Here is a 25,968-nt window from a genome sequence, read left to right on the forward strand (position 1 = left end):
TCTTAGAGAGAGACAGAGCATGAGCGGGTGAAGGGCTGAGCGAGAGGGACACAGAATCTGAAGCAGGCTCCAGGCTCTGAGCTGTCAGCACAGAGCCTGACACCGGGCTTGAACTCACAGGCTGCGAGATCATGACCTGAGCCGAAGTCAGAGGCCCAACAAACTGAGCCACCCAGGCGCCCCAAACTTAATTTATTTTAATGAAAAAAAAAAATTAAATCCTCCCCATCCAAAGTCTAGTTATTTGCTCGTTTTTAGTTCACTTTCATTACAATTCTGTTTCAGGTGGGATTATTTTGCCAGTGCATGGTGTGCAAACAACTGGAACAGTGCCTCTCTTTCCTCTCAAATATCTAGCTCCTTCCAGCACAATTTATTGTTTGTCCTTAATTTTTTCCCATGTTGTGTTAATACTCTCAATTATTTATACTAGGTTGTTTCTATACTATCCGTCCTTGTCCTGGTCCAACACTGACTGGAGTTACAATTAGAATGAATTTACTGTGGTGGTGAAGTTCACCCAAACACAAAGAAATGGGAAGTGCAAAGGCCCAGAGGTTTATAAAAGCGTGTGGCTGGTAAACGCATGATGGAGGAATCTGAGAATAGAGAATAATAAACGTTGAAAGTACAACAGTAAGTGGCATTACTTAAAACGAAACCTTGACGGGCAGTCCTGGGGTAGGCATCGCGACACTTCTCAAGCTGGGATCCCCACATGAGGCAGAGACACCACGCACGAAGGTTAAGTCCCAGGGACTCGGGCTTTGATTTCAGGGGCCCGCGCAGGCTCAGCGAGACTGGTCGTGGCCCATGGGGCGGGGCGAACGTCACTTCCCGCAGCCTCTGCCGGGTCTCGAGCGCTATGACGGCCCGCGCGGAGCCGCAGGGTAGGCGGCCCGGAGTCGGGGTAGGAGTAGTGGTGACTAGCAGCAGGCATCCTCGTTGCGTCCTCCTGGGGAAGAGGAAAGGGACTATAGGAGCCGGCAGTTATCAACTCCCCGGGGGCCATTTGGAATTCGGGTGAGCAACCACCTAGCCCACCAGAGGAAAGCCGAAGGTGCACGGGAAGGACGAGTTCTCCCCGTGCGTGCGTCCTTGCGTCGTTGCGTGTGCGCCGACGAAGCGTCATCTCGCGCGTTCCTCTGTTTTCTCCTCGGGCCGCAGCGCTCCTGGGTGCAGGCGCCGGCCGGGAGGGGTAGCTGAGCTGCGGAGGGCTGGCGAAGGGTCTGTGGTCGGCCTGCGCCCCGCCCGCCCAGTGCTTTTTCTGCCGGCAGCCTTCTATCCGCGCCGGCGGGCTGATGTGTAGGGTGTGTTTTTCTTAATGTTTGCATGTAAGAGGCGGAAAGTGGGTCTTTATGAAGATCTTGCCCAGTTGTGTCAGTTCAGGCACTTGCACGGTTCGGGCTGTGCACTAAACGTACACGGATGGACAGCCTGTTTCCTGCCCGCGCAGGTTTGGCTGCGCCGTGACCAAGCACATGGGCTAGTGAAACTCTGGGCCTCGGTGTCTTCATCTATACAGTGGGGAGGTTGGACGGAGCACTCTTTAACGTGGCATTCTGTGTTTGATGGCGGATCAGACCGATAAAGGAAATTGGACAGTTAAGGGTCAGATCTACCCAATGGTGCGGAAAGCCGGGGATTTTGCTAAAAGGTGGGTTCTGAAGTGAGAATAGGTTAAAGTCAACGGTGGATGAACAGTATCTAAAGCGATCAGAGCCAGCGCTTGTTTTTCCATTAGTGTAAAAGTGCAAACACACATGAAAGTAAACAGTTGGTGAATCCTCCTATACTTACTACTCGGCTTGTTCTTGTTTCATCTTTACTGCTCCATCCCAACAGACACAGATCCCTTGTTTTCTAGACTCTTCTGAAGGAAAACGCGGACGTTTATTATATCGCCCATAAACAGTTCGTTATGTACCTGTCATAGGCTTTTTTAAAAAATGTAACTCCATTTTCACACCTAAAGAAAATACATTTTCACACCTTAACAAGATAATTCTTTAATAACCTGTGATATAGTCAGTCTGTACCACTTTCCCCATTTGTCTTGAAAATGTATTGTTTTGTACCAATCAAGATCAAAGGAAGATTGTACTTTGGGATTGATTCTAATTTGGGATTGATAAATTTAAGTCTCCAAATCTAACAGTAATCCCTCTTTCCCTTTTTTTTTACCATCCCATGTTGAAGAGTATGGGTCATTAGGAGAATTTCTTACATTCTGACTATATTCTTGTAATCTACCTATTTGTTATAAAGTGCTAGAGACTTGATGCAAGTGCCTTTTAATCAGACTTTGTCTTTGATAAAACATGGAATTCCTATGATCTTTTAGCACATGGAATTTTTTTAATGGTTTTCAGGATTTTAAAAAGCATCAATAAGTTTATCATTTTTAGATAATTAAGATAAAAAATTTTTTAAAATTTTTTTCATGTTTATTTTTGAGAGAGAGACAGAGTGCGAGCAGGGGAGGGGCAGAGAGAGAGGGAGACACAGAATCAGAAGCAGGCTCCAGGCTCTGAGCTGTCAGCACAGAGCCCCACGCAGGGCTTGATCTCACGAACTGCAAGATCATGACCTGAGCCGAAGTCGGCCACTTAACCAACTGAGCCACCAAGGTGCCCCTAGATAATTAAGATAAACCATCAGTTAATAACTAATAAAATTTCCAGGTTAAGGGTCACATTGCCCAGAGGGACACAGTGTATTGTACTTTGTCAATTGCAATGGCTAGAGATAGATATCTTAATGCTAACACAATAAAGTATTGGAATCTTTACTCAGATATCCAATGATAATAGGCAAAATTGTCCTTTAATGAGCTTTTTACTGAGTGCTAGATATTATGCCAAGCTCTTCACATGTATGCTTTCACTTATCTTTATATGACTGGTATACTGAATGGGCTAAGTTTGAGAGGAGACAAATAGAAAATGGCTTTGTTTTCTCCTTCCCTTGTCTTTATAATTTTTTTTTTAAGTTTACTTATTTATTTTGAGATAGGCAGAGACACTGCCAGTGGGGTAGGGAGAGAGGAAGAGAGAAAGAATCCCAAGCAGGCTCCACGTTGCCAGTGCAGAGCCTGACACGGGGCTAAAACCCACAAAACCAAGAGATCATGACCTGAGTGGAAACCAAGAGTTGGAGGCTTAACTGACTAAGCCACCCAGGCACTCCTCCTTCTGTTGTCTTTCCCTTTTCTGCTGTTCTCTGACATTTCCTGCAAATTCTATTGTTTTCCTGTCACTTGATTAGAAAAATAAATCACATTTGGTCATTATGATCCACTTCCAAGCATTTGTCTGTAGTGGGGAAAAGGAAAGAGGAGGAAGACCTCCTCCTTTTCTCACTGTTTCTGGTTTCCTTCCCTCTCCAGGATGTTGGGGAGGGAGAGGGTGGGCCAGACTTTTCACGTGACTAGTGCTGCTGTGATCCATCCATTGGTGCCCTCTGGATGTTGTGCCGTCTTCCTCAGGGTATGTCTGTTGGTTGTTTGGAAATCCCACAAGGATGTCTCTCCTGCACAGTTCTCAGACATAGGTGGCTGATTTAGCTCTTGCTTGTTAGCACACTACCTTGCTTTTTCTTTCTGCTGGGATCCCCAGCAGTCTCTTGTAGCATCTACTGGACCCAGAAGAAAATTCACAATGGGAGTAATGCCCTCACTGTCACCCTTTCTCCTTGCTCATTCATCGTGGGCTTCTGTAGCCAGTCTCCTGCTTTCCAGATTCTCAAAGTGGGAATAAACGTCAGCTTCTCTATTCACGTACATCCCTAAACACCAAGGGACACACTTTAGACTTGCCCAAGAGCTCTTACCTTTGTACCACCTCTACTCTGAATCACAGGCCTGTGAGTTTCTGCAGCTCGATATGACTTTAGCAGGGGAGGAACACGCCAGTATCTCCTTGGGAATCACACCCAATCTCTCTGATCAGTTTTCTTGAAGCACCGCTCACTTGGCTTCAGGCAGAGTTGTCCTTTCATCAGGATGAAGGGAAACGTTGCTACTATGCTTGAAAATTCATAACTTTCCTCCCTGCCCTAAATCTCCTTTCTTATGTAGACTGGGTAGGGTGAAGGTCAAAAGACTTGCAAGCCTTCAGATGGCATCTGTTTGCTCTCTTGCCATACTCTTTAGAATTTGAGGTGTTTGTTGCCTATTGTCCTGAATTTTAAGGCTTCAACGAAAATTCTGAGACTGCAGGAAAAGACATCATCCACTTCTTGATGTACTTGCAACAACCCCATTGGAAAGTAGTATTACCTCTTTTTATTAGGTTTAGCTGACTCCAAAGCCTGTGCTCTTAACTGGATACTTAACTGTCTCCTGATTGCATACAGTTGCCAGGCACGTGAACTAGTGCTGAATTGGCTAAATGTTCTTTTTTTCTCCATAGGAAGTCCTTTTGGTCTTCAGATAACTTCAGATACTTTATACTTGAGGTAAAGAGAATGTCCGGGGGCGCCTGGGTGGCTCAGTCGGTTAAGCGGCCGACTTCAGCTCAGGTCACGATCTCGCAGTCCGTGAGTTCGAGCCCCGCGTCGGGCTCTGTGCTGACAGCTCAGAGCCTGGAGCCTGTTTCAGATTCTGTGTCTCCCTCTCTCTGACCCTCCCCTGTTCATGCTCTGTCTCTCCCTGTCTCAAAAATAAATAAAACGTTAAAAAAAAATGTTTAAAAAAAAAAAAAAAGAGAATGTCCAAAGGCAGGGTTGTTGATTGACTGTTAGAAAGCAAGAGCCATGGGGCGCCTGGGTGGCTCAGTCGGTTAAGCATCCGACTTCGGCTCAGGTCATGATCTCACGGTCCGTGAGTTCGAGCCCCGCGTCGGGCTCTGTGCTGACAGCTCAGAGCCTGGAGCCTGCTTCAGATTCTGTGTCTCCCTCTCTCTCTGACCCTCCCCCCATTCATGCTCTGTCTCTCTCTGTCTCAAAAATAAATAAACATTAAAAAAAATTAAAAAAAAAAAAAAAAAGAAAGCAAGAGCCAATTACAGGGTTTTTTTGTTTTTTGCTTTAGACTAGAAATTTCTAGGCAGGAATTTCATGGCAAAAAAATAATAAGTTACATAACTAGAATTGAATACAGTGCTGTGCTTCTGTTTTCCAGTGAAACGTGGGAAGAATGTGCTCAAAGGGAAACCTGGGAAGAAGCCGCTCTTCACTTGAAAAATGTTCGCTTTGCCTCAGTCGTGAATTCCTTTGCTGAGAAAGAAAATTACCATTATGTGACAATACTAATGAAAGGGGAAGTGGACATGACTTATGATTCAGAACCAAAGAACACAGAGCCTGAAAAAAATGAAAGTAAGAGAATTATGTGTAATAATTCATGTTCTTTGAGGAGCTTATCATCTGAGTATTACATTATGTTTGCCATGCAAAGAGAATTAGTCTTTTCATACAGAAGTGTAAATACATATACTTAAATCCTGGAGACATAAGCATATAGCAGGAAACAGAACTGGCCTGGAGCCAGACTACTTGACTTGCATCCTGGTTTTTCCACGTAGAGGTTTGTAACCTTGGGCGAGTTATTTCATGTCTCTGGGTCTCTTTTCTCCTCTGTGATAATAGCAACTACCTCCGATGGGTTGTTGTAGGGATAAAATTAGTTAATACATATAAAGAACCAAATGAACATTGTAAGTACTCAGTAAGTCTTAGTTTTATTTTTAGCATTTAATTTTGCTTCAGACTGATTTTAAGCAAAACGTTGAAGGTGCCATCCTCAGTTTTCTCACCTGTGTAAGAAAGATACAAATTTCCTTGCATGGAGAGTGACTAACCTGACAAAACAATTATCCTCGGTGTTGAGTCGAGTGCTCTGAAAGCTTTAACAACATTGATGTGATTTACTGTGTGCTAAGCATTGTCCTAAGGGCTTTGCATGGATCATCTCTCTTCAAATTTCATAAAACTCCATGAGAAGGAATAAAATATCAAACTTACCAAATATATTCTTTGCCTTGTGAAACCTTATCCAAGCGGTCTTGTGTACTGGACCTCTCCTATAAACATTTCATTTATTCTCCACTATGGAAGAATCTTGTCATTCAACAAATGCTTACTGAGTACTGCATGCCACGTACCATTCTAGGCGCTAAAGAAACAGTGGTGTGTGGAACAAAGTCCCTCCCCTCTAAGGGGATTTTTTTTAATCCGGGGGAAAGGCAACACATTAGCAGATACTTTACAATGTAATGATAAGGAATAAGAATAAAAGTAAAACGGTGTAAAGGATAGTGACCCATGGGTGCTGCATCAGACAGGGTGGTCATGGAGGGCCTCTGAGGAGGGGGCATATGTGCAGAGGCCTGGAAGAAGTGAAATTTCTAGAATGGATAAATCATGAGTTAAGTGGTTTGCAGATTGAATTCATTGAGTGAACAGAAGGGCATGTTCTACCCGAAGGCCTGTTGAGTCGTATACGACTTTTTATAAAACAGGTAATGACTTGGAATCATCTAAGGTGAACTAGCGACGTCTGAGCTATTTTTACTCACTACACCCCAACACCAAATGTGTGGTTCTTTTCTTCACATCAAATAGTTCTCCAGACATCAATTGGATGCCCTGTAATTCAGTTACATTCTTGCACTGTCTACCTGGAGTCAGTGTCAGATCCCAAACATTACAGAGTCCGTCCCACAAGACTGCACCCACTTCAAATACCAGTCGCCAAGTCCTGGCCTCCTGTACTTCTGGTCACCTGGCTATAAATTGGGGTTCCCACAACCTCCTCCTCAGGTTCAGTAATTTGCTAGAATGGCCTTCAGAACTCAGGAAACCACTTTACTCACATTATCAGTTTGTTATAGAGGAAACAGCTCAGGAACAGCCACAAGGAAGACGCACTGGGCAAGGTGGGCAGAGGGAGGGACGCAGAGCATCCGTACTCTCAATGAGCACCTTGACGTGTCCACCTCCCAGAAAACTCTCTGAATCCTGTTGTGTGGGGTTTTCATGGAGGTTCCTATGTAATGGGATTGGTACATATTATCATAGTCTCTATGACTGATTAAATCATTATCTGCTGGTGATTAATTCAATCTCCAGCTCCTCTCCTCTCTCCTCAGCTGGGATGTATCTTTCTGGTCACCAGCCCCCAATTCTGAACCTATCTAAGGATAGGTTCAGCCCAGCCACCCATCAGCTTATTAGCATAAACTCAGGTACGGTTGAAAGAGGCATATTATGGATAGCAAGTGTTCCTCTCGTCCCTATCACTTAGGAAAATACAAAGGTTTCAGGAACTCTGTGCCAGAAAACAGGGAGGAAAGCTATATATAGATTATGATATAAGGAATATATATATATATATATTATATATATAATATACATATCTATAATATATATATACATATATATATAATATATATATATATATATATATTATATATATATTTTCCTTATATCACAGTGACACACACAGCAATACCCAAGAAGTATCCAAAGGCTTTCAGTTGGCCTAAGGTACAACTAAAATCATTCATGCCTTAAGAAGGGCAGGTGAGAAAATGTACCAGGTTCACTGGGGGTGCTGTCTACAAGTTCTTCTATCTCTCACATCCCCAATGATCCTGGATAAAAGGAGGAATAGGAGAGAGGGGAGTCCAGATAACAGTGGAAACAAAACTCAGTAGTCTTGACATCCTGAAGCTTTGAGGAGGAACAGTTACTTGTCTTTTTAATATTAAATTGAAGTGTAAATATGTATATTTCCACTTTAATACTTTTTGTAGGACTCAATTTACTTTTTTTCTTTAAAGCAAAGTACAGTTCCCATAACTGAATTTTTAAAAATTAGTTTGAGGGGCGCCTGGGTGGCTTGGTCGGTTGAGCGTCCGACTTCGGCTCAGGTCATGATCTCACAGTCCGTGAGTTCGAGCCCCGCGTCGGGCCTCTGTGCTGACAGCTCAGAGCCTGGAGCCTGTTTCAGATTCTGTGTCTCCCTCTCTCTCTGCCCCTCCCCTGTTCATGCTCTGTCTCTCTCTGTCTCAAAAATAAATAATCGTTAAAAAAAAATTAAAACAAAAATTAGTTCGAGGTGTCATATATTCAGGCAGTAAGCACAGATTATTATTGTTCTCTTAAAAGAGAGCCCTAAACTTGGAAGGAATGACCATATCCTTATTTTTCTCTTTTCTACCAGCAGCAAAAACCTGACACAAGATGAGACAAAATGATGAAATACTTTGGTTTTGCATACTTAGCGTCCTTCACAAGGAGCAGACATAGTATTCATTTGTGGAGAAGGGCTGAGGGGAAAACAGCAGAGCCACTGACTGTCCCATCAGTTCTGACCAATCTCCAGCCGGCTGCCTCTGCCTCTCCGCCTCCGCCTCTGTTGTGGGGTGCAAGGCACGACTTCCTGTCCTGCTCTGCACTGTAGGCCTGTATTTCTAATTTCTTCCTCTGACGTTAGAAGGCATCTCAGGTTCAGTTGGGGTGTTCAGCTTCAAATCGTACTCGCTAGTTTTCCTTTACTGAACTTTGAATGCATAAAGAGCAGATGTTTGGGCTCATTGACCTTTGACTCTCCCGTGCCTGGCTCCTATTCAGAGTATATTGTTCAGACCATGTTGAAGGAAGAAGGGAACAAGGGGATGAGGTTCTTCAGTATAGTATCTAGACCGGCCTACATTTGAACAACTTCTAAAAGATTATTATCCTACGTTATAAAGTTCTGTGTTAGAGTTTTTGTTACTATGTTATGGTATGTAATGTTTTTCCCTTCCTAGAATCTGGTAGTTTTGACTCATTTTTACATGCCTTGTGATTTTTTTTCATTTATATAACTTTTTTTGAGCTTGTCCACCTTCATTTTGTTGACCTTCTCACAGGCTAGTAATCTGAGGTCACACAGTATGATTTTATAAGGCCCAAGGTGACTAGCACCAAGTCAGATTTGATCAGAAACACTGATTCCTCAAAAAAAAAAAAGAAAAAGAAAAAGAAAAAAAGAAACACTGATTCCTCTCTAGCCCTTCATAACAACATAGCAGGAGTTATTTTCACTTTTTGCCCATTGAGAGCTCCTGCTGGGTAGCCAGCTGCACCACAGCCAGGGTGCAGCGGCTCTGTGGTGGTGGTTTTATTTATAGCATAAAGATGCATTTTCTCTCCCATGTTCGTCAGATCCTGGATCTGGATCACCTGCTTCAGGTTACTGGTTATGACATCTTTTCTCCAGCCATCCAATTATAATCAGGAGGATCAGCCAGATGCTTCATTTTCTCGCAGACAGGATAAACTTGACAGACAGCTCCCTTGAGACTGTTAATTCCGCATCTTGCAACACATTGTTGGGTGACACCTCTCTGCCTCTCTCCCTCTGTCTCTTTCTTTCTCCCTCCTTCTGTCCTACTCTCTTTCTCTTAGACTCTTAGGTCACAGTTGCTGATCACTCCTTCCTGAACTTGTTCTAATTTCATGGATTCTTTGTCCCCTGTCCCCAGAGTGAAACTGCATACCTGTATGTTACAGGCAGAGAAGCACTTAGTGGAAGAAACTGCATTTAAACATAAGTATACGCGTGTGACCATGAAGAAACTTAGAACATGGAGTGTACATCTTAGTAATATAATATTTATATATTCACCTGTTGTGAACATCTGTGCTTTCATGTTCCTTACATTTAAGTCATCAAAGAGAATACTGTTGCCTAGAACATTTTTCTAGGATTTTGTGTATTTCACAATAGACCCTGTTAAATCTTTCCTTTTTCAATGGATTTTTGAAAATCTGTCCCATCCATATTGTCTTTCCATCTAAAGTGTACCACAGCCAGAGAATATTTTTATTCTCTGCACAGCTTCCATTATTTTTTAACAAGATGGAGGAAAGCTTAGAAATGTTGTAACTTACTTTATTCTATAGGTGGGGCAGCTGGTTTGTTTTCATGTAGTGTTACCACCTGTCATGTGTAAAGTTCTGTATGTTTTGTTCAGCCAAATATTCAAGCAAAAATTGAATTCTCTTAAATCTGGATTTTACCATCATGGGGCCCTTGTAAGCTTGGTCTCATGTTGAAATAACAGCATGTTTTAAATGGTCCCCCTTCTGTTAAGATCTTCATTCTAAAGGCAAATGATGTTGGTACAGCTGAGCTAATGCATAGCATCACTGTGATTAGTAGCATGTTATTATTAGTTGCAAGTCATTTTTATATTTAATTAATTTTTTCAAAGTATAGGTTAACTTGCCAAAATAAATATTCTTTGTTTCCTTCCAGCTAAATAAATTGATTTGGTATCTTTCTTTTCTAGGTTGGGAATGGGTTCCCTGGGAAGAATTTCCTCCACTGGACCAGCTTTTCTGGGCACTGCGGTGTTTAAAGGAACAAGGCTACAATCCATTTAAAGAAGATTTAGATCACCTGGTAGGATACAAAGGTCATCATCTCTAGGGGAAGAAGAAGATAACCGGATATACTTTGAAAAAACAAAATAAGGTTCTGTGAGAGAATGAAAAATATCTACATTTCAGAACAACTCCATGTTATGTAAAAACTTCTACATGCTTGCCAGTTGATTTCCCGCCTTTTAATTTACCCACCACCCTTTCAGCCAGTACTTATGAAAAATTTGCCGGCATGATGTCATCAATTGCATTTCAGACTCAGAAAATGTGGTGAATGGTGATAGTGTGGCAATTCTGCTTTCTGTATTTTTCTGTGATATTTACTGTGCAGTTTGTCATTACCAGCCTGCCTGGCATGGAGGGCTATAGAATTTGCCCTAGTGTTTCTGTTCAAATAGAGATCCTAATTCAGATGCTAACACAGTATGCCTGTTGTGGAGTTTATCACATTTCCTTGTCTGTGACTTCCTTGGCTGTTGACTTTCCTTGTCTGTTTTATTTAAAACAAAATTTTTGGTACTATAGTGTGACAGTCTTTGCAACTGGAGTGACAGGACAGGTCATTAGGGTATATTTCCCAGGTTTCTGATTCAGAAGCTACCTCAAGTGAAGTGAGACAAACTGTCTGAGATATTATACTGTCATTAACAGGCCATGGACTTTTGGATTTCTCACATAATCTTTGTGAGATCCAGCTTCCTTATAGGTAAAATGAGATTAGACTAGGGCAGTGGTCCTCCAGGTGACGTCTGGGGAGGTCCATGAGACCCTTTCAAGGGCACTCAAGGTCAAAGATGTTTTCATAATAGGCAGGACATTATTTTCCTTTCTCATTGTCATTCTTTCATGAGTGTACAGAGAAGCTGTCCAGAGGCTAAGTGATGTGTGGTATTGTAACAGATTGAATTTAAGAGGAAACCAGGCAAGCCTTATGGATGAAACCGTTCCATAGGTTTATCTCAAATATAGTTGATTGGAAATTCATTGATTCTTCAGGTTAGTGCTTATCCAAGCAGGTGTCTTATAGCTTCAAAAACTTACCACAAAATAGAGTTTTTCCATGTCTGCTACTTTAAATTCTTAATGGACAGGTTCATTAGGAGCTTATGAGATTGTTTTTTTTTTGTTTGTTTGTTTTAAATACACATAATTAGATATGAAGGTTTATGGAAAGAAAAAAACTAACCTGGGCTATATGTGGAATTTGAGAAACTCAACAGATGAACATAGGGGAAGGGAAGAAAAAATAAGATAAAAACAAAGAGAGAGGCAAATCATAAGAGACACTTAAATACAGAGAACAAACTGAGGGTTGTTGGAGGGGGATCTGAGGGAGAGGTGGATTAAATGGGTGATGGGCATTAAGGAGGGCATTTTGCGGGATGAGCACTGAGTGTTATATGTAAGAGATGAATCACTGGGTTCTACTTCTGAAGCCAAGACTGTACTGTATATTAAATAGCTTGAATTTAAATAAAAATAAAATGAGATGAAATTTAAAAAATAAGTATTTTCAATAAAGTGGTGAAAAAAACTTTAAGTTTCATGTTAGAAGCGGATTGCATTTTCCCCAGCACCTAATATGCTCCGTTGGCATCCGTAATCACTCAGTAAATATTTCTCTAAATAAGCAGATGACTGGAGAATTTAGAACTCTTAGGTAAGCAGTTAATTCTTAGATGGTTTGAGAATTACCTTTAATGGAAAAAAACTAATGCTGACTACTAGCAATATTCTCATACAATTAAATGTCCGCTACAGTTCCTGCAGTATGCCTCGCTCTGCCAGGACACTGGGGAGTCTGAAATATCTCTTCCTTCATCTGTGTGCCAGGTCAATCCCTGAGGTGTCCTGTGTCCCCTGATAAGCAAGTGCAGTATCCTAGCAAAAACCCTCCCAGTGGAGCATGTGGTGAATTCAGCCTCCCTTGGAGAAACAGTTCTTTAATAGCTATCCAAATAAGGGAAATGCTTGCAAATAAAATACTGTCTTTGGGGCAGCAAGAATCACATTAACTGAGAACTGTGGAGAAGGAAAGCTCAGGGAATCATCTACGGGGGAGAAAACAAAGTCTTCTTCCAACATAAGATCAGTCATATCAATGCTGCCTTTTTAAAAAATAATTCGATTATTCATGTTGTACTTAGAAGCCAGTGCTTTGCTTGAGTAGCCTTTGTGAAGAATGCAAATAAAGATAACAGGACACAATGACTGAGAGGCATGGACCAAGCCTTCCGCTTTATGGACTTGACAAAGTGAACACGTGAGTCCATAGTTAAGATCCTCCATAAGCATTTAGTTTATACCTACTGTGTGCCAAGTACTATGATAGGTACTTAATTATATTGTAAGTTGAATCTATCACATTTAATCCCAAATTTCCATTCTAGATTTCTCATTTTTAGTATGCTATGTTTAAGTATTTGGCTTTTTGCCTAATAATAATGCTCAATAGCTCTGTATGCAATGACATAGGACTCCTCATTTTACTTATCAGAACAGATCATGGGCAGAAGGAACAAAGTAGCAGGCAGGCGAGCCAAGCTGTTCACCAGCTTGTTTGACTTCATCCTCCTGTCCTCTGTTCTTTTCCTTCTTTACAGATTCACTTTCCACCCATTGTTGAGGACTCTCCAAAAGACATTATGTACAGCTCGGACCTTTTTCCTAAGCTTCAGACCCAACCACACACCACCCATCTCTACCTGAGCTTTTCCATCCTTCTAATTTGTTATGTTCCAAACTGAAGTTGCCTTTGTATTCCTCTCCAGGAATGACTCCATCATCTGCTGAATTGCTCAAATTAGACTCCCTTCCCCCACGTAAAGTAGCCACCATCTCTTGTCCATTCTGTTTCTTTCATGTCTTCTGAATCCATGTCCCCTGAGGTTGTCCCAGCTGCCTCTCCTCTGGTGCAGGGGTGCTTGTCCTCTTTTTCCCAGACTGCGCCTGCAGTTTTTACCCCTCCAACTAACTGATTGAGGTCAAATACACATGACATAAAATTTATCCGGACTTATTTTTGACAGTACGCCTAGAGTGCCTTTTCAGAAAATTAAATCTCATGGTCATTTGGCTTGTTTCCAATTGAGGCTGTTACAAATAAGGCTGCTATGAGCATGTGTGCATGCTTTCTTTAGAGTTCACATGTGTACTGATTTCTGTTGGATGTAAACCTACGAATGGGAAGGCTGGGTCACAGAGTATACAAATCTTTGCCAAAGAGATCTTTTTCATGTTATTTATTTATTTATGTATTTATTTAAGTAGGGGAGGGGCAGGAGACAGAGATGGAGAACCTTTTTTTCTTCTTAAGATTTTATTTTTTAATTTACATCCAGGTTAGTTAGCATAGAGTGCAGTAATGATTTCTAGATTCTAGTGATTCATCTTCTACATGTAATACCCAGTGCTCATCCCGACAGGTGTCTTCCTTAATGCCCCTTACCCACTTAGCCCATGCCCTCACCTACACCCCTCCAGCAACCCTCAGTTTGTTTTCTGTATTTAAGAGTCTGTTATGTTTCATCCCCCTCCCTGTTTTTATATTATTTTTGCTTCCCTTCCCTTATGTTCATCTGTTTTGTATCTTAAATTCCACATAAGTGAAGTCATATGATATTTGTCTTTCTCTAATTTTGCTTGGCATAATACCCTCTAGTTCCATCCACTTTGTTGCAAATGGCAAGATTTCATTCTTTTTGATTGCTGAGTAATACTCCATTTCATATATATACCACTTCTTCTTTATCCATTCATCTGTTGATGGACATTTGGGCTCTTTCCGTACTTTGGCTATTGTCGATAGTGCTGCTGTATACATTGAGGTGTATGTGCCCCTTTGAAACAGCACACCTGTATCCCTTAGATAAATACCTACTAGTGCAGGTGGGTTGTAGGGTCGTTCTATTTTTAACTTTTTGAGGAGCCGCCATACTGTTTTCCAGAATGGTTGCACCAGCTTGCATTCCCACCAGCAGTACAAAAGAGATCCTCTTTCTCTGCATCCTCGCCAACATCTGTTGTTGCCTGAGTTGTTAATAATTAGCCATTCTGACTGGTGTGAGGTGGTATCTCATTGTGGTGTGGATTTGTATTTCCCTGATGATGAGCCATGTTAAGCATTTTTTCATGTGTCTGTTAGCCATCTGGATGTCTTCTTTGGAAAATTGTCTATTCACGTCTTTTGCCCATTTCTTGACTGCATTCTGCTTTTCGGGTGTTGAGTTTGAGACGTTCTATATAGATTTTGGATACTAACCCTTTATCGGATATGTCATTTGCAAATATCTTCTCCCATTCCATTGGTTGCCTTTTAGTTTTGCTGATTGTTTCTTTCCTTCATTATGCAGAAGCTTTTTATATTGATGAGGTCCCAGTAGTTCATTTTTGCTTTTGTTTCCCTTGCCTCGAGACATGTTGAGTGAGAAGCTGCTGCACCTGAGGTCAAAGAGGCTTTTACCTGCTTTCTCCTGGCAGATTTTGACAGCTTTCTATCTTACGTTTAAGTCTTTCATCCATTTTGAGTTTATTTTTGTGTATGGTGTAAGAAAGTGGTCCAGGTTCATTCTGCTGCATGTCACTGTTCAGTTTTCCCAACACCGTTTGCTGAAGAGAATATTTTTATTTTATTCGATATTCTTTCCTGCTTTGTCAAAGATTAGTTGGCCATGTTTGTGGATTCACTTCTGGATTTTCTATTCTGTTCCACTCATCTAAGTGTCTGTTTTTGTGCCAGTACCATACTGTCTTGATTACAGCTTTCTAATACAAGTCCCAGATTGTGATGCCTCCAGCTTTAGTTTTCTTTTTCAGGATTGCTTTGGCTATTCAGGGTCTTTTCTGGTTTCATACAAATTTTAGGATTGTTTGTTCTAGCTCTGTGAAGAATGCTGGTGTTATTTTGATAGGAATTGCATTGAATATGTAGATTGCTTGGGGCTGTATCGACATTTTAACAATATTTGTTCTTCCAATCCAGGAGCATGGAGTATTTTTCCATTTTTTTAATGTCTTCTTCAATTTCTTTCATAAGCTTTCTATAGTTTTCAGAGTATAGATTTTTCACCTCTTTGGTTAGGTTTATTCCTAGGTATTTTATGATTTTTGGTGCAATTGCAAATGGGATCGATTCCTTGATTTCTCTGTTGCTTCATTATTGACATATAGAAATGCAACTGATTTCTGTGCACTGATTTTATAGCCTGCGACCTTGCTGAATTCATATATCAGTTCTAGGAGGTTTTTGGTGGAATCTCTGGGTTTTCCATAGAATATCATGTCAGAGAGACAGAGAATCTTAAGCAGGTTCTGTGGGGCTCGGTCTCACAACCATGAGATAATGTCTTGAGCCAAAATCAAGAGCCAGACACTTAACCAACTGAGCCATCCAGGCACCCCACTAAAGAAATCTTAAGTGCTCTCTTTATAAGGTGCCTCTTCAGACCTTGCTGGGGGTATTATATAACATATGATATATAGAGAGATATAGATATAACATGATATGTGGATATATCTATATATATCCTGCTTTCTAAAATATTTTTAAAAATCCAAATTGTGAAATACACTTAGACCCCAGGGTTTTGGATGAGGGGTCATAGATCTGCATACATAAATTTAAGGTGAGTCTGTAGATAGCAGTTTGATGTCACATGAGAACACAGCAAGAAGGCAAGCCAACGAGAGACTTGCCAAACCTCCCTACACCTTGAGCTTGGACTTCTAACCTCCGGAACTGTGTGAAAATAAATTCCCGTTTAAGTCATGAGTCTGTTTTTGTTGTAGCATACCTAACAAACTAAGCTAACAGGTGGCCTAAATTTCAAAGCTTAAGGAACTGCAACAGAATCAATGAACATTTGCTATTGTGGATTCCCACACTTTCCATGCCTGCCATCCTTGAATTGGAACTTTGGCAGCAACAAAGGCATCTCGTACAACAGGGTCCAGAGTGTGAAGTTAACTTTTGATGTGGAAAACAAAGAATGTTAATATGAAAATTTTCAAATATATCAGAAGTAGAGAATAGTACAATGAACTTCCATACACTCTATACTCAGATTCAGCAGGTACCAAGATTTTGCCTTATTTGGTTCAGCTCTCTCCTTTCCACCTCCTTCTTTTCCTTGGCTGCAGTATATATATATATATATATATATATATATATATATATATATATATATATATATATATTAGACAACCAATATTTTATTATACTGTATAATAGACACTGTTATAACTGCAATTTATGTATAGTGGTATGCCATTGGATTCACATTAATACAAAAGTAAAGAAATTGAACTGTGAGGTAATTTATACTTTCAGTTAGAATTCCAAACTAGGATACTCATTTCATTCCATGTATTATTAAAGATATCCATCTAAAAAATGTACTTTGTTCCCAGGAATTTGCAGAAGTTGGAAGACAAATGTTTTTCTATAGGTCATGTTTCATTTAAATATTAAAAAGGAAAAAAAGCTAGAAAAATCAAATTTGCAGTTCATTGCAAGGATGTGATTAAAAACTATATAGCACCTCAGGAAATACATTCTCATTTAAAAAAAAATGTATATATATGTGGATTTTTTTAAATCCATCCCATCTTTTATCTTTAAAAAAGATAAAGAACCAAAATGTTAATTTCTATGATCTCTAGATAGAATGTTAGTTTTATTTTCTTTGTACTTTACTATACTTGCTAAATGTTCCACTATGGATGTTGTATTACTTTTGCAATCAGAAACAAAAATTTTTTTAAGTACACTAAAATAAATCAAAATATAGTTGTGTAAGCACATTATTTAAACATGGAGATTAACCATCAGAATTTAACACTGCTTAAAAGTGATTCCTTGTGAAAACTGCAGTAAGAGGGAAGGTGAAGACAAGTCAGTGCTTTCCATTCTAAAAACTTTCAGCCAATCTGTTAGTCTTAAAATCAGACATTATTATGGTAAGTTTTTTCGAAAGAAATGAAGGAAGGAAGAAAAGAAAGAAAGGAGGGGAAGGGAGGGAGGGAAGGAAGGAGACGGGAAGGAAGGAGACAGGAAGGAAGGAAGGAAGGAAGGAAGGAAGGAAGGAAGGAAGGAAGGAAGGAAGGAAGTGAGGGGAAGGAGGGAGGAAGAAAGGGAGAGAGGAAAGAAGGGAGAAAGAAAGAAGGAAATCAGAAGTAAAGAAAAGGAAAAGAAAGGGGAAAAGAAAGAGTAAAGGAAGAAAGGAAAGGAAAGGAAAGGAAAGGAGAAAAAAATAAAAAACTAGTGGGAAGACTAATGGGAAAAAAAAGAAGAAAGCAACAACTTCATTTTATTTCTTCTGAGACTGTCATGGGCCTTTGTGAAACCTACCAGTTGTGATTACTAGTTCAGCTGAATGCATTACATCATGTTCATTCACACTCCAGAATTCTACTTATGTATAAAATCAAACTGGATTTACAGAAATAATTTCCTACCTACACTAAAGGAATATTTAAATTTAAAAAAATCATACAGAGTACAAACAAAAATATGTTTATTTACACATATTACAATAATTACAGACAGTAAAATTGAGACAACTTCCCGTTACTGTGACAGAAGCTACCAGCCTTCACTTTCAAATGAGGGTTTTGTTATTTTGAGATACGATGCACAGTGATCCACTGCCCTTATTCAAAATGCTTCTCTAAATAATTCCAGGGGCTGATTAGTGATATGTACATGGGTTATTTCCCTCAACTTTTATTTCCAGAAATACTATGTACAAGTCCAACATAACTGGAACATAACAGGATAGGGCAGCACTGAAATGAGTAATTTTTTTTCCAACAATAAATTTTGATTATTCTTTAAATATTCACTTAGTGGTTTAGAACTGAAACGATAATTTTTGGCTTAAAAAAGAAAGTCCAGTGATTTTTAATGGGCTGCACGGTTCCACTATAGGCAGTATTACCTGGCTTTTTTTATAGGCTTGCTATTGTGTAAGAAACAGAATTCCACAGTATTCAATTCTGTATGAATTTTGTCTTTTATGTTTTTTAATCAGAGTCACTACTACTGCTTGAGGAGTCTGTTGACATAACTTCTACATCATCTTCATTTTCTTTATTATGCCCTGGAGGTTCCAACAAAAAGTCATTACTGTGATTCGGTGGTAACATATTCATTGACATGTCATTCGACTGCCATGGATATTGTGGAGCAAGGACATCTGGAGAAAAGAAAGCATATATAACAACACTTCTACTATTAATTTACTACTTGATTACTCTTCCCTTCATGCACACAACCTGAAGTAAATATTCTTTTTAAGGCCAGGAATCAAAATATACATTTGGCTAAATTAAGAAAAAGCAAATTTATCAAGGAAAAGCATGATATTTTAATAACTAGAACGTGTGTTTTATTTTTTAGGAAATCATGCTTCCATCTAAGTAACTTTATAGAGTCAGTTGACTAATTTTTCTTTTGTAAGACATTCACAATTACAAATCAAATGTTTTCATATATATATGCATATATATGTAAATTATATGCAGATTATATCATTCTCTGTCTATTCTCTCTGTAGATTTTAAATAGCTAATATTTACTATACTAAGTATTACAAGTTTAAACTACCTGTTAGGCTTTAAATCCACTCTTCTCCCTGAACCCTGAAAACATCTCCTTTGCCAGCAGCCGTAATGTTAATCTTTGTCAGCACAGGGCACTGGAGGGACTCTGCAAGGGGAACAGGCCTCTAAGGGATCCGATGTGATGTTTTCCTTCTCACTGCGCAGTGCCTGGCTGGCGTGCAGGACATCAAGTGGTGCTCACCCCCTAGCAAGTTGCCGTGGCGTTAAGTCTCACATTACGCCTGGCATTAAGTCTCACATTACGCCTGGCGTTAAGTCTCACATTACGCCAAAGGTGGCTTCCCAACAAGGCTCCCTGGAACCCTAGTGGATCACCTCCTGCTTGCCAGCTCTGGCCTGACCTCATCCATCTAACATCTCTGCCAGCCAGTGGGCCACAGCTATACCCTCTCCACCCAGAGCGCCATGATATGAACAAACAGCCTTGGGATGGGGGTGGGAGGAGTCTCTTCTCAGTTGGGCCCTTCCTTGGGTACTCTCTCCTGATCTTAGATGTAGCAGCTGCTCCCACATTTATTACTACTGTATTTTTAAAAAATAGTTCTCTTTACCCTTTAGTAGTATCATCTTGTTACTAGTTAATAATTCTTTAAATTTTCCTTGTTCATACTGCTGATGTCCTTTCTGCATCCTGACTGGGCTGTGACTGGCATATAATACAGTATAATCAAAATGAGGAAAATGAAAAGATATCAAGGTAAATTAATGCACAGTGAGTTCTCAGTTTGTACGTTAGATAAACATAATGTTTACATAGCATTTTCAGTAACACAGGAACATCCTTACAATAAAATATGAAGCAGAAAGCATTATCTAGGGCATGTTTTAAACACTGTAAAAAATACAAGGAAAAAAATGAAATAGGTAAAATATCAAAAGTGATTGCTCAAAAAACCCCATAGTTTTTGGTTTTTATAACCTTTTTTATTAAAACTTATTAAATGTTCTACCAAATAAAAACAAAAGTCACCTACAAAAAATAAAAGTTGGGGAACATAAATAAAGGTTATGAATAACACAAAACTATATGCAAAACTTAAGGATGAAATTCAGAATAAACTGAGTCACACAAGAGTGCTATTTTATTTAGTTATTAAAAAGTCTGTAAAAAGCTTTGTTATTCATTTGGTTAATATGGAGTTTTTCAGGAGTGGGTTCACTTTGTATTCTTTAAAATGAACATATATATTTCTTATTCTGTTTATATAGCATATTTCACAATTTTATTTAAAAAGCTATGTTTAGATCCTAATAATAATAAAAGAGAGGCCTAATGCCCAAGGAAAATAACCTATTAAAAAATGAGAGAAAAGTCAATTTATTGTAGTTTCATAAACTCCAGCTAGAACAATCTTTAAACTAGAGTAAGCAGAGAGCAGGATAATTGGCAGAAAACTTAGCTATTAAAATGAGTTGGGTCAGATGCCTGAACGGCTCACTGGGTCCAACATCCGCCTCTTGATTTAGGCTCAGGTTATGATCTCACGATTTGAGTTCAAGTCCTGAGTCATGCTCCATGCTGACCATGCAGAGCCTGCTTGAGATTCCCGCTCTTCCTCTCTCTCTCAAAATAAATAAACTTAAAAAATAAAATAAAATAAATAAAACAACTTGGGTCTAGAACCTCAAACTTGTTCAACAGCCAGATATTCCATCACCATGTCTGAAAAACCTCAGTCTGTTCGAAAGCATTTTTCTAATCAACATTACCTGGCAATCTGCCTGCTGCAAGTGCATCTCCTGGTAAATGACCATTTACACCATTAGTGGAAGGATTGTTCATTTGACCCAATAATCCACTTCTCATCTCTAAATCAGTTGGGTATGGTCTCCGTGGGTCCCCTAAAAAAACAGACTGCTTTTAATTCAATCATATACAAAATAAGCATTGATACCTTCTCTAAAGAAGTATTGATTTTCCTTGGTTCACTCTGAAAAACTCAAACTACATTTCAATTTTGGAACAAGAAGGTCATCTTATCAACTGTTATTAAGAGCATAATATATTTAAAAATACATGCATTTCTTCTCTGAACCTGCATAGAAATATACTACTCTTTATACAAAAAGAGAAAGAGAGAGAAAGAGAGAGAAAGAGAGAGAAGAGAGAGAGAGAGAGAGAGAGAGAGAGAGAGAGAGAGAAGTCTGTCATTTTAGCAATTCCAGATAACAAATTAAGAAAATTATAACAGTCTTGATTCTTGTAATTTACCTGCATTTCCAAGTAAGAAAGTAACAAATGATACATACTCTTGAGGGAGAATAAATCGATCATGACACACTTCTGTTTATAAGACAGAAAGGACTGACTGGAATGCTTATTTGAAGGACTGTCTAAATTAAAACTTTTTCTAACCAACCTCTTTGATCTTGTCATTTAAAGACTAATTCCTAGAACCTTCCAGGAGAGTATCTAGAGCCAATGTTCACTTCCAATCATGAAGGCATACTGTTTAGTTTGGGGATGATGAAAATTTGGCAGATTTGGACTTTTTGGTAATACTTCTTACTCGCTCCAGATCACTTACCCCCCCAAACTGGTAATTGGTAAAATACCATTCACAAGTTACTGATGTTGAGAGATGTATCTCCCACTCCTCCCAGAAGACCACTGCTCTACATTAGGTCCCTGTCTTATGTACTGTCAATGTATGTTGCAGCTCATTGCTCTTTGCTGTTTCTAATTACTCCTGTTCTTTCCAGTCCCATGTATTTGCTGTTGGGTGCTCAGTGCTTCATCCTTATCACCAAAGAGCTGGAATTGTCTGCTTCCGAGGCCAGAACCCTTGGGGAAACTCCAACTGTTCTAAAAGGTGGGCTTCTGGCCAGCCTGGGTATCACAGGCATATAAATCTATAGGTTTTGAATCATCACATATCATCTTGTACTTTTAAACATGAATTTATTATTTTTCTTTAAAAAGGAAATAAACACAGTTCCTGTGGCAACAGCTTTGTAGAAAATCAAACTGATAAAACCCATGGCCCATATTATTCCTTCTAAGATATTAAAGATGTGAAAATCACCTAAGATTTAAAACCACATATGTCTACTTTAAAAAGAGAAGTATTTTACCTGGAACCCAGGTCAGTGGGGCACATACAGCATTACTCGCACTAATCCTATGTGCGTATTTAATTATTTCTTCAGAGGAGATGGCACCTGAGAGTCGAGAGCATAGCATGTTAGTCTAGTAACTTACAAGGGCATAAACACGTGCCTCACAGTCACACATCATACTTTATTTTTTATTATCTGTATACAAGATAATCTGAGTTACCTACCTTCCCTAATAAAGCTAATAATACGTATATTGTTAAACTTAGATCATAGAGATTTCCCAACTAAAGAACAAAACGTTCAGAAAAATCGTCTGACAAAGTGTCAAACTTGGGACATTAGCATGATAATGCTCACTATCTCAATTATTAGCTACCATTAGTCTTACTGTTCTGAAAGCAACAGTGAACACAAAATAGAGGCAAGAGTGTTTTGTCTCCCAATGACAAAGCTATTAAATTAGAACAGCAGTTCACACTATATCACTCAATTGTTGGCTTACTGTGCCACTAAGGATATAAGTAGATCTAAGTAGAAACAAATCCACAATACATTCATTAGATTAAAAAAGGTAAGCCACTAAATAATATGTATAGCATGACCTGGTTTTTGTTTTAGAATATATGTACATATATACTTGTATTGTTCCCATTCTATCTGTATTAAACATCTTAAAAAAAAAAAAAAGTGGACACACACCAAACATTAGCAGTAGTTATCTGAAACAGGAAAAGAAGAAGAAAGTTAGACAACTCTGAGGTGACTAAAGGTAAATCATCTACGAAACCATTAAAGTAACCGAACTTTGGGGCACCTTGGTTGGTTGAGCTCAGTTGGCTGAGCGTCTGATTTCAGCTCAGGTCATGATCTCACGGTTTGTGGGTTCGAGCCCTGCGTTGGGCTCTGTGCTGACAGCTCAGAGCCTGGAGCCTGCTTTGGATCTGTGTCTCCCTCTCTCTCTGCCACCCCCCACCCCCCGACTCATACACTGTCTCTCTCTCTTTCAAAAATAAACATAAAAAAAAAAAAAATTAAAAAAACAAAAGTAACCAAATTTTCATTGTAACTCTACTTTTAGTACACAAACTAAAAAATCCAAAATGGAAGTCTTTTAAGGAGAGGAGCAGGACAGGAAAAGAAGGTCTGCTGGGCTTCTGCACCATTAAATGTGCACTCACCCCAAAGCCACATGTAGTTCTGACTTCATGACACTCTAGTCCTGCTCCATTTGTCCACTGCACATTCTCTTTCACTTTTGCAAGATCCATCTTTTCCAAGATCTCAAATCCCACTTGCTTCCAGATCACAGTTCTTTTCCCTTCTCCCAACAACTTTATACACTCATTGTCATTACTGCGCATTTGGATACAAGGCCGTAACTTGCCATATGTTACTGCTTCTTATAACCTGAGAAAGGTGTGATGTCTCCTCAGTAATACATAGCTCAGTGCTAGAACCTAGCACTTTACAAGAAAAATTTACTGGAACCATTTCAAAAGCAGCAAATGATTACCAGTTAACACTCTCATCTGCTTCTTCAAACAAAAACTTGGATTTTTCAGAAAGTCATTCAGTGTTTCCCACTGTACTAACCTTTTCTTGCTTTTTCTATTGATTTGAGTTTTTCTTTTGCTTGGTAAACAGCTGTTGCCTAATTTGAACATTAAAAAAAGAAATACGGTTTATTCTTAACTATATCAAACAGTTTTTGGCTTAATTCACAAAATCATTAATTCCATATGAACAACATGCAAAATTTAGAAATCCCCACAATTTATCTGTAATGTTCTCAAATACGTGGGTATCATTTGTATCAGTTAATGAAAGAAATAATATATGTTCATGAATCAGTCTCCATTCACAAATTCTATCACAAACATGCAGAAGAGATTCTGACCACATACCACCCCAAGAGCATTCGGGTTCAAGGATAAAATATCAAAATGTTTTTTTAGTTTGTAAGATACATTCTTGGATTGATGATCTTATTCATTTATACATTACCACTATCTCTAAGCTTAATGACTACTATAATGAAAACACCCACAACCACCCCCCACTCCCACTGGAAAGATACATGAAAGGGTAAAATGAAGTTAAGCTAGTATGTATATGCATCTTCAACTGTAACACAGTGGTTAGGAGTATGGAGACAGAGAGAATTAGGTTTAAGTTCCATCTCCCTACTTTTCACTCTCCCTGGGCAAAGTAGTTATCAATTTAAAATCTCAGTTTCTTCATCTGTAAAATGGAATGGTACTAACCTCGCATAATTATTAAGAAGAGTAAGTTAAAACATTTAAAGTGCAAGCAAGCACAAGGCTTGATGCACAAGTGCTCAATGTCAGTTGCTATTACCTAAATCATAAAATTCAGTCTTTTTATGGTCCTTGTGTTAACTCTATTTAACTCCATAATTATATTTTTGGAAATCTAAAGAATATAATCTGAAATGCAGAAGAAAAACAAAGTTTTTTTGCAATGATATTCATCAAAGTATTATTTTGTAACAGTAAGTTGGAAAACTAAACAAAATGGATACAATATACGAAAAATCCCTCAGTTTTAATAAATGGTAATAGAACACCAGTTGGTATCCTACTAGTTACAAGATACAAAATGAATTCCTCTGAGGGGGAAAAAAAAACTATGTTGCACACCTGAAACTAAAGTAACATTGTGTATCAACTATACTTTGATTTAAAAAACAATTATAAGCCTACTGGGAAATTAAAAAAAATAAAATAATACACCTGAGACTGAAATGAAAGGCAAAAAACTATGAATAACAGCACAGAGGGACTGACAGCATTTTTTCCCTCCTCTTTCTACTTTTCTGTATTCTCTGAATATCTTTTGATAAGCAACTATTACTTTCCTAATGGAAAATAGATTTTACTATGTTTTTGTTTTTTTTTTTTTTTTTTTTTTAAAGCATTTACTTGGGGTCATTTTTTCAGCAGGAATGGTTAATTTACCCTGAACCATTCAGGTTTCTATTTATTGGAGCCCATTTGGACACATTTTGAAGATTCATCAGGGATAAGGATTCCAGCAGTGTCTGGTCCATATGAGAATCAAACTCAGCTGTTTCTGTAATATCACCATATAACAATTACATTAGTTAGTATTTCGTGAAATAACCGGATAAATATGAGCAAAGAAATTGCTTTTTTGAAATAGTAGCCAAGAACTAGAGTCCTGGACATATGCCCAAATCCACCTAGTTTAGAATGGAGGATGAAATAAGTTAATGAAGTCAGTTTTAATCAATTTATAAAATTGGTACATATTTCTACTGATTTCGAAATATTTTTAAAGTTGAAGTAAAGATTTAGATTACTAACAACTTAAAACTTCTATCAGGACAGGATAAAAGTACAACTTCTATTAATTCAATTCAATTCCATTAGTTCTATTAATTCAACACTGTGAAATCTTTAAATGATGAAAATATGGTTCAAAAGTAATGCAGACTACCTTAAAACATTAAGTTAAAAAGGGATGACAATGGCCTTTCATTCAAACTGTCAAGTTCTCATTTTTACACTTAGGAACTTAAGTTTTCTGCCAATTCAAAATACTTTAAAACAGATTTATTTTTCAGAAATAAATTAAACAATATCTTTTTTTTTTTTTAACCTCCTCTTCTATGAACTTACCAATATTTGCTCTGCTTCCTTTAGCTGTTTTTGTAGTTGTTGAATATCACTGTCTCTCTTCTCTACTTCCTTTTCTAAAACTTGCATTTCATGATGGATTTTTCCCTGATTAAGTGCCAATTTCATCAGTTCTTGAAATTCCCCATCTCTGTGAATTAACAACTCCAGGACCTATCAGATATTGATTAAAGCAGACAACAGAATATTGAAAAGTGACATTCCAATGAAACAAAGAGTCTACATGTAA

General features: G+C 38.7%; 2 protein-coding genes across 7 annotated transcripts in view; one reads left to right on the top strand and one right to left on the bottom strand.

The window, feature by feature from the left end:
- The first annotated feature begins 783 nt into the window (after positions 1–783).
- Positions 784–10,796, top strand: NUDT15 (nudix hydrolase 15). 3 transcript variants are annotated; one of them, XM_019447565.2, is made up of 4 exons: positions 784–1,023; positions 5,123–5,319; positions 7,092–7,187; positions 10,284–10,796. In XM_019447565.2, the coding sequence occupies exons 1-4, from the start codon at positions 866–868 to the stop codon at positions 10,421–10,423; spliced, it is 591 nt and encodes a 196-aa protein (XP_019303110.2). In that variant the 5' UTR covers positions 784–865; the 3' UTR covers positions 10,424–10,796. The 3 variants fall into 3 exon arrangements, 2 of the variants coding, with proteins under 2 accessions (XP_019303110.2, XP_019303112.2); XR_002079433.2 differs by having other exon boundaries at positions 785–1,023; positions 7,072–7,187; positions 10,284–10,396; XM_019447567.2 differs by lacking the exon at positions 7,092–7,187 and having other exon boundaries at positions 795–1,023.
- A 7,078-nt stretch (positions 10,797–17,874) lies between these two features.
- The window catches only part of MED4 (mediator complex subunit 4), a 47,276-nt gene continuing 39,182 nt past the window's right edge, over positions 17,875–25,968 (bottom strand). For all 4 annotated transcript variants that reach the window (XM_019447571.2, XM_019447570.2, XM_019447568.2 and 1 more), the window contains 5 exons: positions 25,722–25,892; positions 23,653–23,710; positions 22,075–22,161; positions 20,710–20,841; positions 17,875–18,572 (listed from right to left, as the gene is read on the bottom strand). In XM_019447571.2, the coding sequence (XP_019303116.1) occupies positions 18,400–18,572; positions 20,710–20,841; positions 22,075–22,161; positions 23,653–23,710; positions 25,722–25,892 (621 nt within the window). In that variant the 3' untranslated portion in view covers positions 17,875–18,399. The remainder of the gene's footprint in view (positions 18,573–20,709; positions 20,842–22,074; positions 22,162–23,652; positions 23,711–25,721; positions 25,893–25,968) is intronic.

The sequence above is a fragment of the Panthera pardus genome, unplaced genomic scaffold, assembly GCF_024362965.1.
Source record: "Panthera pardus isolate Hobbes unplaced genomic scaffold, ASM2436296v1 HiC_scaffold_1, whole genome shotgun sequence".
Classification (NCBI taxonomy): domain Eukaryota; kingdom Metazoa; phylum Chordata; class Mammalia; order Carnivora; family Felidae; genus Panthera; species Panthera pardus.